Source organism: Leptonychotes weddellii, chromosome 12 (genome assembly GCF_054177405.1).
Source record: "Leptonychotes weddellii isolate Sample4059 chromosome 12, ASM5417740v2, whole genome shotgun sequence".
NCBI lineage: Eukaryota > Metazoa > Chordata > Mammalia > Carnivora > Phocidae > Leptonychotes > Leptonychotes weddellii.
The window spans coordinates 50,907,968-50,923,251 of record NC_138380.1 but is presented as its reverse complement, the minus strand read 5'-3'; the positions used below and the strand labels follow the sequence as shown (position 1 = coordinate 50,923,251).

Here is a 15,284-nt window from a genome sequence, read left to right as displayed (position 1 = left end):
GGGCTGTTTCCATGGTTTGGCTATTGTAGATAATGGTGCTATAAACATTGGGGTACATGTATCCCTTTGAATTAGTATTTTTGTATTCTTTGGGTAAATACCTAGTAGTGTGATTGCTGGGTTGTAAGGTAGTTCTATTTTTAACTTTTTGAGGAAACTCCATACTGTTTTCCAGAGTGCTGCACCAGTTTGCATTTCTACCAGCAGTGCAGGAGGGTTCCCCTTTTTCTTTTTCAAAAATTTTTGTCTACTTTAAAGTTATGCACATCATTTTTATTTATTTAAATAGCTACTTTTAAATTATTAACGTGCATGTTTAGTTTTAAAAAGTCTAAAGTTAACCAGTACTTAAACACCCATCCTGAATAATACAAAGACTTCGGAAGATGTAAATTTCCACCACCCCTTGGCATTTTATAAGATAAGTTCTAGGGATATCTACAATTCTAATTTTCTGAAAAGCAAGACTTCTGAAGTTCAAAACACTGTGAATCAAAAAGAATATAAATTTGCTCATAATGCCAAAAAAGAAGGAACATATATTCTTTAAAGAAATGGCTTTGGAAATAGAATTTTTAACTTTTTTTAATAATTATTTTCCCATGAACTTTTTTTTTCTTTTAGGTCATATCTTTTATTAAACTAATTCAAATAATTGCGATTATTTCAATGATTATTTCAAAGATTAAACACTATAATTTTTTATTTCTGTATTTGCTCTTGCTGAAATTGCATAATGATATTGATTAGAGCACGTAATTAGCAACCACCCACATGTCTGGAAGCAAATGTAACCATCCGAAACAAAGTGAAAACACAGAAGCCATAAAACAGGTCTCTGAGCAATGGCAACAAGAAAGCAAAACAAAACCAAACAGAAACATAACCAAAAATCATGGCTATTACAAAAAAATAGAACCTTGAAGTTGCCTCTGCCTAGGGGCTTTATTACCTCATAACCTCCATTAGCAAGCCATCCCCAAATAAATATTTTACTATAAGGGAGAACATTGTGCTTGTCATACAGAAAACTTCAAGACCTTTCCTACCCACTTTCAATCCCCCATGATTTAGAAAGGCCAGGGCCTCAATAACATTGATGTCTTACTAGGCATCAATGAAGAATTTATAAAATAGGTGGGTAATAACTCCTCTGTGAAAGTAATTTACAATTTTTATCAGTGCGAGGAAACAGATGATGTTCAGGCATAGTGGCCTTAGGCCACTTACTTCATATAACAAAAGGCTGACTTACACATCTCAGTAACCTGAGAGAATTTCCTGGAATGACCGTCTGGTAAAGTAACCAATCAAAACCAAATCCCCAATTAAATCACCTGAAAAAAGAAAGACTAATGTATGCTTAAGAAACGGACTCAATGGGACCCCTGGGTGGCTCACTTTGTTGGGCATCCACCTTCGGCTCTGGTTGTGATCCCAGAGTCCTGGGACCGAGTCCCACATTGGGCTCCTTGCTCAACCTGCTTCTCCCTGCCTCTGCCTGCCATTCCCCTGCTTGTGGGTTCTCTCTCTCTCTGGCAAATAAATAAAATCTTTTTTTTTTAAGAAACAGACTCAATATAGTATATTTAAAAGATTTTAATCAAAAATGGTTTTTTGAGGTGAGAGAGTATTATTCACTTAATGGGCATTTTTTAGTGGGGCTCAATAGGTGAAAGTTTAACTTGGGTATCCATCTGATTTTTATTAACAGGTTTTGTACTCTTCATTTTATTTTTCTGACAGTGCAACAGAGAAACATGTACTTTTGTACTTAGAACTATGGAAAATAACCATGGACAAAATTATCTCTCATTAAAATTATTAATAGAAATAAAAGCTTTAGTGAAACACTTCAGTCCATTCCAGCTACAACAGAAAAATACTACCTCAGTTTTCAGCATTAAGCAGGAAGCTTTTTATTGCTGAGGAGTAAAATCCATCTGAAATAAAAATGGCATACCATTTTGTGCTACTTTGGTGTCAAATATGCAGCATAATAATGTGTGTCTTACTGGATTGTCAAGATTCCCCCTATATGTTAAAAGCCATACTTCATTTGTAAAAGTGTATAATGTAGCCAACTCTTTTGAAAGTGAATAAACTTTTCTCTCTTCTTTAGTCCTTTTATTGGTAGAGGTTCAAAAATGTTTGACCTATGTCTGCTCTTAGGTCTAAGTTTCAACTGTTTATTTTTTAAAATATTTACCATTTTTCTTAATTAAAGTTTTAATATGGGTGGTACATAGAAAGTTTGAAAACCTCATAAAGTTACAAAGGAAAAATAATCCTGAAATCATTAATTTCCTTCATTATCTCTTGGCTCCAACACTAAGTAATTTCAGAGTATTGTCCTTTGATAATTGTTTTGTCTGGTCTCTATTTTCTTATATTTTTCACTCGTCATTCCTCGGTATTTCTATGTTATTATTGCTTATAATACGCTTTCTTGTTTTATCTTATCCTTACAGTGAGATCTTAAGGATGACTGTGTTTCTCCTTGCTATTTATTTACTCAACCTATATTTATTAACACCTGCTGTATGTGAAACACTGCATGGGAATATATGAATCAATGGGCAAAGCTCTTATCCTTATGGAACTTATCAACTAAGGATAAAGTGCTTGAATATGGGGTGTCAACCCACAAGATCGGGAGCCATGCATAATTCACTTCCCTGTCTGTGCAACCCAGTGTGTGATTTCTTTTCTTCTGTATCTACAGTAGATATTGGGTGGATGCTTAATGTGATATATAAATAACTACTATTGAAAAAGTAGTTGTCTCTTACCTATATGGCCATATTCCTAATTCTAGAGATTGGATAAGTAGGATTCTGCCTACTTTATTGTGAAGTTCTATATTAAGATGTAACATTTGTTTCATGCTTATAACTTAGCAAACTGTTACTCCATTATCTCAGAGGGTTCCTGTGAAGCTCAAGTAAGCAATAAATATACTTTATTTAAAAAGAAGGAAGGTGGTGGTATTATTTGCCTGGAGCTCTTACAGCATTGATTTATTCATTAAGAGATAAAACATTCAGTAACCCCAGTCATCTAAAACATGGTTATATTATTGGCCTTTAACTTCCAAATATGTTACATATTTTTAAAGAAAGCATAAGAAAAAGATAAGCAATGCAGCAGGAAATAAGTACACAGATGAGTTAGATTCAGTCCCCAGTTCAAAAAGCTTTCAATAGTATACATGGAAAGATAATTTCTCTCTCACACATACAACTTATCTAGAGCTTTTCCCCACTTTTTACCTGGTTAATTCAACTTATCCTTCCCACCTCAAATTAAACATCACATTCTTAGATGGAAGTTCCCTCAACCTCTGTATCAGATTTTCTTTACATTTTTTCACGGAACTCTGCATTTATCTTATACAGCACTCATTATATTTATAATTGCATTATACTGAGAAATATTTAGTATCTGTATCCTGACTAGGCAATAAACATAAAAAAGGATCAACATACCAGCAAAGTGTCCGGCACAGAGTATGAGCTCAATAAGTGGTTATTGCATGTAGTAACTAATATGGAAAAGATGATGGTAGGGAAAAGGAGAGAGAAAAACGAAGTGTAATGGGAATGTAATGGAAAGGGAAGGCATTTAATATAGGAGCTTACAAAGGTTCTATGGAAAATTTCAGGTTTTCTTTAGAGGATGTGTATGATTGCTGAATGTGCAGCTGTATAGACACATCTAGAGGATGATACAGAAAAGATAGATTGGTGGAACACAAATGATCAGGGCCACAGTATCCATAGACATAGTAGACACTGTGCCCAGAACCCATGATAGTTTAAGGGGCCCACAGAATATTTTAAATTTTAATTTTTTGATGAAAAAATGAATATTATAGTAATATATAGTAATCCAATGTATGCATAGAAAGTAATTTTTAATATATTTTTTTTATGGAGGAAGGGACCCAAAAAAGGCAGTAGTGCCCTGGGCTGATGATAATGAGAATATAGCCCTGGGGACAGTATTTGTTATACAGTAGTTAGGATTTGGCTAGAACCTAGAAAAGGAATAGAAGACTTAATGTTGAGAATGCAGGTTGGCCTCAGGTCAAAGAGAGTCCAAATGCCAGGCTGGGGAAGTTCATTAAACTTTGGTTTTTTTTCAGAGACTTTTTTGTCAACTTCTTGCTTACAGAGAGCTTTTGGAAGAGAATTCTTGCAGGAAGGAATAGGATGGATTGTGTTAGAAATAGGGTGATCAATCAAGGACCTTTTGCATTAGGTTAGGTGAGGGTTAAAGAGATTACAGTAGGAAGGGACAGAAGGGATGGAGACTACAGACATTCAGGTATATATATTTACCTGTGCATTTTAGATCATATGCTGAAAATCCCCTTTTCCCCATAGAAAATTCCCCAAATCATAATTATAAATTTGCATTCCCTCTGAGTATAAATTCCATGAGAGAAGGGACTATATCAACCTTACCTTTTGTATCCTCAGGGCACTGAAGATGGAAACACTCAAGAAAACAAGAGAGTTAGACTCCTGTCAAAGTGTTAAAACTGTTACAACTAGAACTAGATCCTGACCAACCCATCCTTATCATCAAAGCCAGTGCTCAAAGCCTGAGCATGTGACAAATGCCTTCCAATTGATTGATGGTTCAGTTAGAGCAAAACAGCAACAACATATACATAAACCTTAAGTATAACTTACTTTAAAGTTAATTTTAAATGATTATTAATTTTTTGAAAATTGGGTAGTCTTAGCCTATGGTCTATAACTAAATATATATTTATAATCATAACTTGCACATTTATATGCTACATTAACTCATATACAGAGGAAGTTGTAATGACATAAAACCATGTAGTATGCATTGAGTACAGTTGTGTTGCATGTAGATTTGTTAGCATTCTAAGTGGGTAATTTGTATACTTAGGATGTAACAAGCCTTGTGCTAGATAGAAATACAAGTATCGGGGGGGAAATCAGAGGGGGAGACGAACCATGAGAGACTATGGACTCTGAAAAACAAACTGAGGGTTCTAGAGGGGAGGGGGGTGGGAGGATGGGTTAGCCTGGTGATGGGTATTGGGGAGGGCACGTTCTGCATGGAGCACTGGGTGTTATGCACAAACAATGAATCATGGAACACTACATCTAAAACTAATGATGTAATGTATGGTGATTAACATAACAATAAAAAAATTTTAAAAAAAAGAAATACAAGTATCACATATAATGGCATATGTTGGGTGCTAACAGGTTAGGTTAGTAACAGGAAGGATAAGGCAAATCCTCACTAAGGAGAAGTGATGTTTGTATCAAGTCTTGAAAGAGTGAATGCTAGCCAGGTAGATCAAAGCAGAAAGGCATGTAAAATTTTAAAATTAGAGGAAATTACTCTTATACTTAAAAAGACTTTATTAATCTTTTGGAATATCAGTTTCTTTATCTGTGGCATGTGATAATCATCTTTTGTATCACTGTTCAGCTATTTTCAGTGTTTGTTCAGAATATGGAAAAGGAAAGGAGCATAAAGAGCAGCATGAGGTTATGAATACCATGATTTTGAAGAAGAGGGAAGATAGTGTGTAGTATTGATAGGTAAATTAGCTGCCTGTCTGTGTTTTAGAGATTTGTCTTTTTTGGGGATGGAGGAATAGACTAAGTGAATCTTCAGGAACTTCCAAACTCTGGCTTTTTGATTTGATAACTTAAGTATGAAGAATGTTAACATTGTTAAATCATTGTGATTATATTTAATGCTCTTAAAGAAACTAACATTTTATAGTATTGAGATTATACCATTCAACCTATGAAAAATTCATTGTTCTATACCATAATATAAAAACTGAAAGGTATTAAAACATAGCCATTTAATTGGTAATTTTTAGGCTCCCATAAATTTTATTACCAATATTACTGAATAAATTCAAGATAAAATTTTCAGTATTGAGCCTTATTGGCAATTTGAAAGCAGCCAAATTGTTCTCCTACTTTGTGTTGCAAAAATTCCAGAGCTATATTCAAAACGTTGTTATCAAGATAGGAAATGAATCTAAGTTGATGTTCCTCTTGAGGTTAAAGGTCTGTTTCTTTCAATCAGTTCAAATTGACAGGCCTCCTGCCATCACCTCCTCCTTAGCCAGGCAGACAGGCCCTGGCAGTCAGCGTGAAAACATCTGTTGAATGGATTTATTGACTAGATCTTGTTTTTTCTCTCTCTTTTCCTATTTTTTTTTCTTTCTCCCTTCACACCGTTTATTATGTCTCTGACCTGATGAACTTAATTTGTTTACACGTCGTTCTCAGTGTCTCCCTCAATGCTTGTCTCATGTTTCTTTCTACTGTGCTCTTTTCTTGGCAACAGCCCTTCCTGGAGCCCCAGCACACACGTGCGCTGTCAGTGCGCCAAGCTCAGCTGGCTGTGGTTGGCATGGATGGATTAGAGAAACATCGTCTTGTCTCCAGGACTCATTCCTCCCCTGCTGCCTCCATTTTACCTCATCCAGCAATGGACTGCCCCCTCCAGCCTGGCTCTGCAACTGGTAGGAATCCCTAAAGACTCCCTAATAGGCAGGCTAAATGCACCGTTCTTGTAGGATTAAGCGATTTAAATGCTCTGAATAACTCCAATAGCAGAACACTCTATTTTAACCCAGTGCAACCCAAATTTTATGAGGTTCTATTGGCTACAAGACAAATAGCACATCTGATAAATCTTGGGCTTAGTATTAATAGCCTCATAAATTGTTATCATTCAGGGGCCTGGAAAACACATCAACAGGTGCATAGGTCCCTTTTGGAAACAAAATCCCTACAACATTCCTTAGCACTGTTCCTCAATCTCTTCCTCCTAGTAGTCATGGCCCCTAGGAAATTTATGATTGGCTTCATTTGACTCTAACAAGTGCCTCTCCCCCAGTTTGTTTTTCATGTTTTGTTTGTTTCATTGTTTTCTTCTGACCTGCCATACAAATGACACCTGGGAGACAGTGGTGCCAAACTACATACGTTAGTTCCATTTCTATTTATTATGGCACCTCTGGGTGGGCTATTTGACCAACCTTTTCCTTTGCCTACAGCTGTGTTTGATATTTTAGAACCTGGTTACAGAGGAAAACAAACCAGATAATTCCAAGGCCAGAGGAAGGTCAAGTCTGGAACATACACAAAAAAGGGGTGCTATTCACTCTCCAAAGGAACTGTGCTGTAAATGTCCATGTGCATAAATACTCCTTTCTGTCTTCACAAGAATGGGGTCCAGAAGATATCCATGCTCTCAAACTTGTGGCTGATCAAATGAAAAATATCATAGCCCCAAGGGGCTCATAACTTGGATGCAGCAAGGGGAGTATTCATGTGCACCTTCTCTCAAAGGCTCTCACAGGTTATCTGATTTATTTTTGAATCAATTTTCAGGATTCAGAGTTTGTTTTTGTAGCTTTGGTGAACTCATGCAACCCTTTGTGCTTGGAAAAGTTAAAACACTTTTTCTAAAATCACATTCCCAAGCCTTGATGTCATCTTATTTAAAAATCAATGAATGGGTGCACCTGCATGGCTCAGATGGTTAAGCGTCTGCCTTCGGCTCAGGTCATGATCCCAGGGTCCTGGGATCGAGTACCGCGTCGGGCTCCTTGTTCAGTGGGGATCCTGTTTCTCCCTCTGCCTGCCACTCTCCCTGCTTGTGCTCTCTCTATAATAAATAAATAAAATCTTAAAAAAAAAAATAAAAAAAAAATTTAAAAAATCAATGAATGGAATGGCCAAGTTACTTAACTTTGACAGACATCTTTAATAAGTATGCAAAGGAACTACTTTTTATAAGGTGTTATACCACAAGCCAACATTCCATCCTAGGAGTTACAGGCTGGGTATATTTGCATATATGCACCACATTAGCCACTGCCTTGGATCCCTCTATTTCTTAGAGCATAGCAGACCTGCCCTGGTATCCCAGACAACCCAGGACTGCAGCCCAGTGTCAGCAGAAGCTGCTTGATTCAGTCATGCCTGGTTCTTTCCTTCGTCTTTAGAGAGTGTTTCCTCAAAACCAGATATATGATGTAGAGGAATACTTTTGGTAGTTTTCAGATCGGTAGCCTTCAAGAATTACATTCTTCTAAATTCTTTTTCCTGAAAGTATTTTTTATTTAGTCATAAGCTTTCAAAAGAGAACACAGAGCAATAATCATCCTGTCATAATGACAATTCCACTCACTCAAAATTATTTCCTTAATTTTAAAGTGAACTTAATTATAAAGTTTAATGGTGCTGTCCCCATGTATGTTGCTGTCTGCTATTGAAATCCTATTGATTGAGTTTCTTTTCTTGGTTAAGAGGGGTGACCCTTTCCTGACATGCTTTGGCCTTTCCTCTTCTTTTAGATGTTCCTTCAATATGAATAAAGCAAGTTCCCTGAATATTAGAATGATACTACAAGTTTAGAAAAACACTGTTGCCAGATGGACAGGGTTGGTAAGTCTTAGAAGAATCCAGGTGAAAGAGTAGACTATAACTGTAATAATATAAGCATGACAAACAACCTAATCATTCAGAACAAATACTGGGTCATTTCAGATCATGAGTTTCTTTCTTATAATGTCAGCATCCTAGTATTTATCAGAGTTTGTATTCCATACACAAGTAGGGAAATGAACTTGAGATTATTTTCATATTTAATGGACTTGATAGGGCACATTTCTTGCCTAGTGATTAAATAAACATATTTTTTTAAAAAAACAGGATTTTAGGGGCACTTGGGTGTCTCTGTTGGTTAAGTGGTTTTGCTTTTGACTCTTGATTTCTACTCTGGGGGTCATGAGATTGAGCCCGCCCCCCCCCCCTTGGGCGCATGGAATCTGCTTAAGATTCTCTCTTTCCCTGTCCCTCTACCCCCTCCCCTGCTCATGCGCATCTGTGTGATCGCTCTCTCTCTTAAAAAAAAATGCACAGGATTTTAGTGTTTCTAATGATCTCGATTTCAGAGGTGAACTATTAAGACTGATTTGTAGTAAGTTTGAAAAGAAGTATCTTTAAGCATTAAATTCCTTTCTTTTGATTTTTTAACATCTATTTGTTGTAGATGCATTTAAAAAATCAAAAGTGACATTCAAGTATGTTCCTTGGAAATATTTAGGTTTTTTTTCAAAAGGTTATACAATCTCACGCACTCAGTAGTTGTTCCACTAAAAAGTAAGGAGGAGAAAACAAATACATTGTAAAGGTGATTTGCTTAAACCCATCTTGTAAGAGCTGTACTTTTTGCCATAACTTAAAAAGTTATTTGTTAACTCACATACTTTTCAAGGCACACCTTTTCAAACTTGCACCTTCCATGTGGATTCTCAGCCACCAGATAGAGCAGCCACACCACCCCCTTTTTGAAAAGAACAAGTCAGTGTTTCCGGGGGAAAATGTTTGAATTCAGTCAGTTGTTGAAAGATGAAGTCTTCAGTCTGTTTCCTGTGAAGACTTGAATGGACCAAGAAATGGACTAATACGTAGACACTACCTGGTGGCTCTACAGAATGCCTGGTAAAGATATTTCTAAGATGGACAAAAAGAGCATATGATCATGATGCTGCTAGTGATAATGAAGAATGTATTGCACAGCCAGGTTGCCACATATTCATTTAAAGGGATTTTATGTTATATTGTAATGAGTAATAATACTTATTTTTTATAATATTCAATTTAAGAGGTGGGGTTTTTGTTCTATTTAAAGCCAAGGCATATTGTTTATATGACTTCTGGCAATTAGGGAAAGGGCAGTGTATTTTGTTTTCTTTACCATTGCCATCTCTTCTGCTCAACTATTCTTTATTTCTTTATTTATTTAATTTTTTTTTAAAGATTTTATTTATTTATTAGAGAGAGAGAGAGAGAGAAAGAGCACAAGAGGGGGGGAGCGGGAGAGGGAGAAGCAGACCCCCTGCTGAGCAGGGAGCCCGATGTGGGACTCGATCCTGGGACTCCAGGATCATGACCTGAGCCGAAGGCAGTCGCTTAACCAACTGAGCCACCCAGGCGCCCCTGCTCAACTATTCTTAACAGAGATGAGGCTTGACCATGACTCATAACAGGGCATTGACAGTATATGACATAGTTGTACCAAATGGGATTCACTAAAACAAAAATATAATGGCAAATGAATTTGGTTGAATTTTGGTTCCTATAGTAAATCATATTCAATGATCTAACTAGTAGGAATGATGTTCCCTTTACAGTTTCTGTAGCATATTCTCATAGGCCCTGGGTTATGTTTGTTTGTTTGTTTTTGCTCACTCATTCTTAAATGTAGAGAAATCTTTATAGATATTTGCCAGCAAGTGAGTGAATTCTGTTTGATTTCACTTTTTCCAACTTATATGCTGGTTGAATCTTCTCTTTGGCTATGTTGTTGAATGGCAGTACTAGTCCAATTCCTAGGTTTCAAGGGACTATCTCATAGTGTGAGTTGGAAGGCCTGGGGTGGGATTTCCTCTATCCATTTCTTTTTTAGCTGTCTGATACTCTGATAAGATGATTTACATAAAAAATTATAAGTCTTAGAAATTCTTTTTATCTACTCATAGACATAGTTTAGCAAATTTTTTTTTTTTTAAAGATTTTATTTATTTATTTGACAGAGAAAGACACAGCGAGAGAGGGGACACAAACGGGGAGTGGGAGAGGGAGAAGCAGACTCCCTGCCGAGCAGGGAGCCCGATGCGGGACTCAATCCAGGGACTCCAGGATCATGACCTGAGCCGAAGGCAGTCGCTTAACCAACTGAGCCACCCAGGCGCCCTAGTTTAGCAAATTTTAAACATTCACTTTTGGATATTTCTTTTGTTTGATGGACAAATCAAGTTTCACAATTAATAATTACACTATCTGGTACTTTGATTTAAGTGTACCTGTTAAAAGGTAATGTAACAAGTATTACAGATGTTAGAATGTAAAGAATACAGTAGATATAGAACAAAAAAGCCAGATAAGCTTTATGGATAGACGAGAATTATGAATAGAAAGTATAATAGCTGCTATAGGTATGAAGTGGAAGTTATTAGGAATGACCCTTGCTTCAAGATAGCACTTATTATCCATTTTAGTAATTCTACCCATTTCAGGTCTTTTAAAAAAATTTTAAAAAATATTTTTAAGAGGTTATCTCTGACCTCCTAACCCCATACATTTTTTCTTCCTTACTGTACAGAGTTTTTTAAAAAAATGTCATATAACTATATTTATACATGCCTCATCTTTACTACTAGATCATGAATTAAATGTAATAAAGTGAAATTGTTGGCACCCCAAAATTCCGAGTGGTCGAAGCAAGATGGGTCAAAGTCAGAGTGGTGGTCAACCCTGGAGGTGGCAAGAAAGATGACAAAGACAAGAAAAAAGAAATCTGAATCTCTTGTACCAACTAAAGTGGGAGAAAAGAAGAAGAAAACAAAGGGACCAGATGCTGTCAGCAAGCTGGCACTGGTGACACCTCACACTCAGTGCCAGTTAAAATTGTTGAAGTTAGAATTAAAGATACCTTCTCATGGAGGAAGAATTCATTAGAAATCAAGAACAAATGAAGCCTTTAGAAGAAGAGCAAGAGGAGGAAAGATCTGAGAGGGACCCTCATGTCGGTAGGAACCTTGGAAGAGAACATTGGTGACAATAATGCCATCATGTCTACATCTGTGGGCTCAGAACACTACATCAGCATCCTTTCCTTTGTAAAAGACAGAATCTGCTGGAACCAGGCTGCTCAGTCATACTCAGCCACTAGGTACATACCATCATTGGGGTGCTCATGTTTGACAGGGATCCTTTGGTCACAGTGATGAAGATAGAAAAGGCTCCCCAGGAAACCTATGCTGGTATTGTGGGGGGTGGTCAACCAAATCCAGGAAATTCAGGAAACTGTGGAGCTTCCTCTCATCCTGAATATTATGAAGAGGTGGGTATAAATCTCCCAAAGGGGGTCATTTTCTATGATCCACCTGGCACAGATAAAATCTTATTAGCCAAAGCAGTAGCAAACCAAACCTCAGCCACTTTCTTGAAGGTGGTTGGCTCTGAACTTACTCAGAAGTACCTAGGTGATGCCTAGGTACTCGTTTGGAAATTGTTTCAAGTTGCTGAAGAACATGCACCATCCATCATGTTTATTGATGAAATTAATGCCATTGGAACAAAAGGTATGACTCAAATTCCAGTGGGGAGAGAGGAATTCAATGTACAGTGTTGGAACTGTTGATCCAGTTGGATGGATTTGATTCAAGGGGTAACATGAAAGTTATCATGGGCACAAACCAGATAGAAACTTTGGATCCAGCACTTACCAGACCAGGTTCCACTGACAGAAAGATCGAGTTCCTCCTGCCCAATGCAAAGACTACAAAGCTCATCTTTCAGATCCACACAAGTAGGATGATGCTGGCTGATGATGTAACCCTGGATGATTTGATCATGGCTAAAGATGACCTCTCTGGTGCCAACATCAAGGCAATCTGTATAGAAGCTTGTCTGATGGCCTTGAGAGAACGTAGAAAGAAAGTAACAAATGAAGACTTAAAAAAAAAACTAAAGAAAATGCTCTTTATAAAAAACAAGGAGGCACCCCTGAGAGGCTCTATGTCTAGTAGACCACTCCTATGTTCCTTTTTGAGTGTGATGTGCAGGATGTGCACTGGGCTGCCTTCATCTGTTAGTCACATGAAATGCTCTCTCCCTGATAAAGTGTGCTCTTTCTCAAAAAAAAAAGAAAAAAAGAAAAAAATTGCTGGCACCTGGATCATAATGAACATTCAATGACTGTTTATTGCATTTAATCTTTCAGGAAAGGTATTATGCTGTCTCTATGTATCATGCTAAATTTCTGTCCTTTGGCCCTGCAAGATATTTAATAAATGTTGTTGAGCAGATACCTTGAGATGGTGTAAAACCTCAGGCAGTTGCCAGAAAAGCAATATGAAGTTGAATGTTAAGAACTAGGAATCAAGATTAGGAGCTTTAGGGTTAAAGATTCTAGACTCAACTCATAGACCAAAGTAGACTCAACCTAACAGTGTGATATGAGACTGGGAATAAACCTGAAGACAAGAATGGTTTCTGTGGTAAATGACTTAACTACATGTAACAATTAAGAAAAGAGAAAGATAGACAGTAGGTACTTCAAATACTTACCTCATTTAATAAAGCTGAAAGCCAGAGAACGTACAAAGTCCAAGCAGATCTAGAAAATGTAGAAAAAATCTTTTTGATGGAAAATAAACTTCTAGGGTTTAAAATACAGGTAAAGACTTTATGATAATACTCCTTTGTGTATTTTCCCAAATCCTAATTTTAACTCTTGTCCCATTGATTAAGAGAGAGATTGATCCATTGGCTTATGTTGCAAATGGTAATCAGTAGGGCAGAAAGGGTCAAAGAAAAGTAGAATTCCATATGAATCCCAAAGAGAAGGGCAGGCTTATTTCTCACCCTGTAAGTCTTTGTTTCTGAAAAAAAGAAAAAAAGAAAGGAAAGGAATGGAGATGAAGGATGAGGTTAAAGTCTCACCTTGCACTCTACCTTTTAACACCTCATTGCTACATCATTAAGATGAGTAAGTGGAGGTTTAGAGTTCCAGACTTTATTTATTTCCCTTTAAATTCAGATATCTTTCCAAGAGCTCCTGGACTTTGTATTATAGTCTCTAGATACTTGGCAATAGCTTCCAGCTACCATAACCTGTTTTATAATATTTTTTGCAGTGGTTTATGGAGAAAATGTTGTTAAAAGAGGAACAGTACTATGGAGCTAAAAAAATTAGATATGTCAAGAGATGAAATAGTGAAAAAAATTAACCAACTTAATGATTAAAATCTCTAGTCTTAAGAAAAACATGTTTGCACAATGAGAGATGCTGTATTTTTTGTGTCTATTATCATTAATATATCTTTTATGTAGTATGAAATTGTAGTTGAAAATATGTTAAGCTATCCAACAAGAGGATATAACAATTATAAATATTCACAAAACATTAGAGTACCCAATACATAAAACAAAGAGGAAATAATCAATAGTAATAGAATAATAGTAGGGGACTTTAACACCCCACTTACATAGCTGGACAGATCATCCAAACAGAAAATCAATAAGGAAACAGTGGCTTTGAATGACATGCTGGACCAGATGGATTTAACAGACATATTCAGAACATTCCATCCTAAAAAGCAGAATACACATTCTTTTCGGGTGCACATGGTACATTCTTCAGAATAGATCACATATTAGGCCACAAAAGAAGCCTCAAGAAATTCAAAAAGATCAAAGTCATACTATGTATCTTCCTGACCACAATGCTGTGAAATTAGAAATCAACCACAAAAAAAAAAAAAAACAAACTTGGAAAGACCATAAATACACAGTGATTAAATAACATGCTACTAAACAATGAATGGGTCAACCAAGAAATCAAGGAAGAAATAAAAAATTGCATGGAAACAAATGAAAATGAAAACATAACATTCCAAAACCTTTGGGATGCAGCAAAAGCAGTTCTAAAAGGGAAATTTATAGCAATACAAGCCTACCTTGAGAAGCAAGAAAAATCTCAGATAAGCAACCCAACCTTACACCTAAAGGAGCTAGGAAAGGAACAACAAACAAAATCCAAAACCAGCAGAGGAAGGAAATTATAATAGAGATTAGAGCAGAAATAAATGATATAGAAACTAAAATGCACAATAGAACAGATCAATGAAACCAGGAGCTGGTTCTTTGAAAAGATCAACAAAATTGATAAACCTCTAACCAGACTCATCAAAAAAAAAAAAAGAGAGAGAAAAGACTCAAAATCACAAATGAAAAAGAAATAACAACCAACACCACAGAAATACAAACAATTGTAAGGGACTATTTTGAAAAACTCTGTGTCAACAAATTAGACAACCTAGAACAAACGGATTAATTCTTAGAAACATATAACCTACCAAAACTGAAGCAGGAAGAAATAGAAAATTTGAACAGACCAGTTATCAGCAAGGAGATTGAATCAGTAATCAAAAACTCCCAACAAACAGAAGTCCAGCATCAGACTGCTTCACAGGCAAACTCTACCAAACATTCATTCATTCATTTAAAAAGATTTTGTTTGTTTATTTGACAAAGAGAGCAGGGGTGGAGAGGAGGGGGAGAGGGAGAAGCAGGCTCCCTGCTCAGCAGGGATGCGGGGCTCTATCCCAGGACCCTGGGATCATAACCTGAGCCCAAGGCAGACACTTAACCAACTGAGCCACCCAGGCGCCCCTCTACCAAACTTTT

The 15,284-nt window shown here is 36.6% G+C and overlaps 1 protein-coding gene and 1 pseudogene across 1 annotated transcript in view; both read left to right on the top strand.

Moving 5' to 3' along the window:
• HDAC9 (histone deacetylase 9) overlaps positions 1 to 15,284 on the top strand; it is a 901,117-nt gene that overhangs the window by 601,704 nt on the left and 284,129 nt on the right. The window contains exon 14 of the mRNA XM_081800450.1: positions 6,361 to 6,538. Within this exon, the coding sequence (XP_081656576.1) occupies positions 6,361 to 6,538 (178 nt within the window). The remainder of the gene's footprint in view (positions 1 to 6,360; positions 6,539 to 15,284) is intronic.
• Positions 11,317 to 13,729, top strand: LOC102742156 (26S proteasome regulatory subunit 4 pseudogene; annotated as a pseudogene).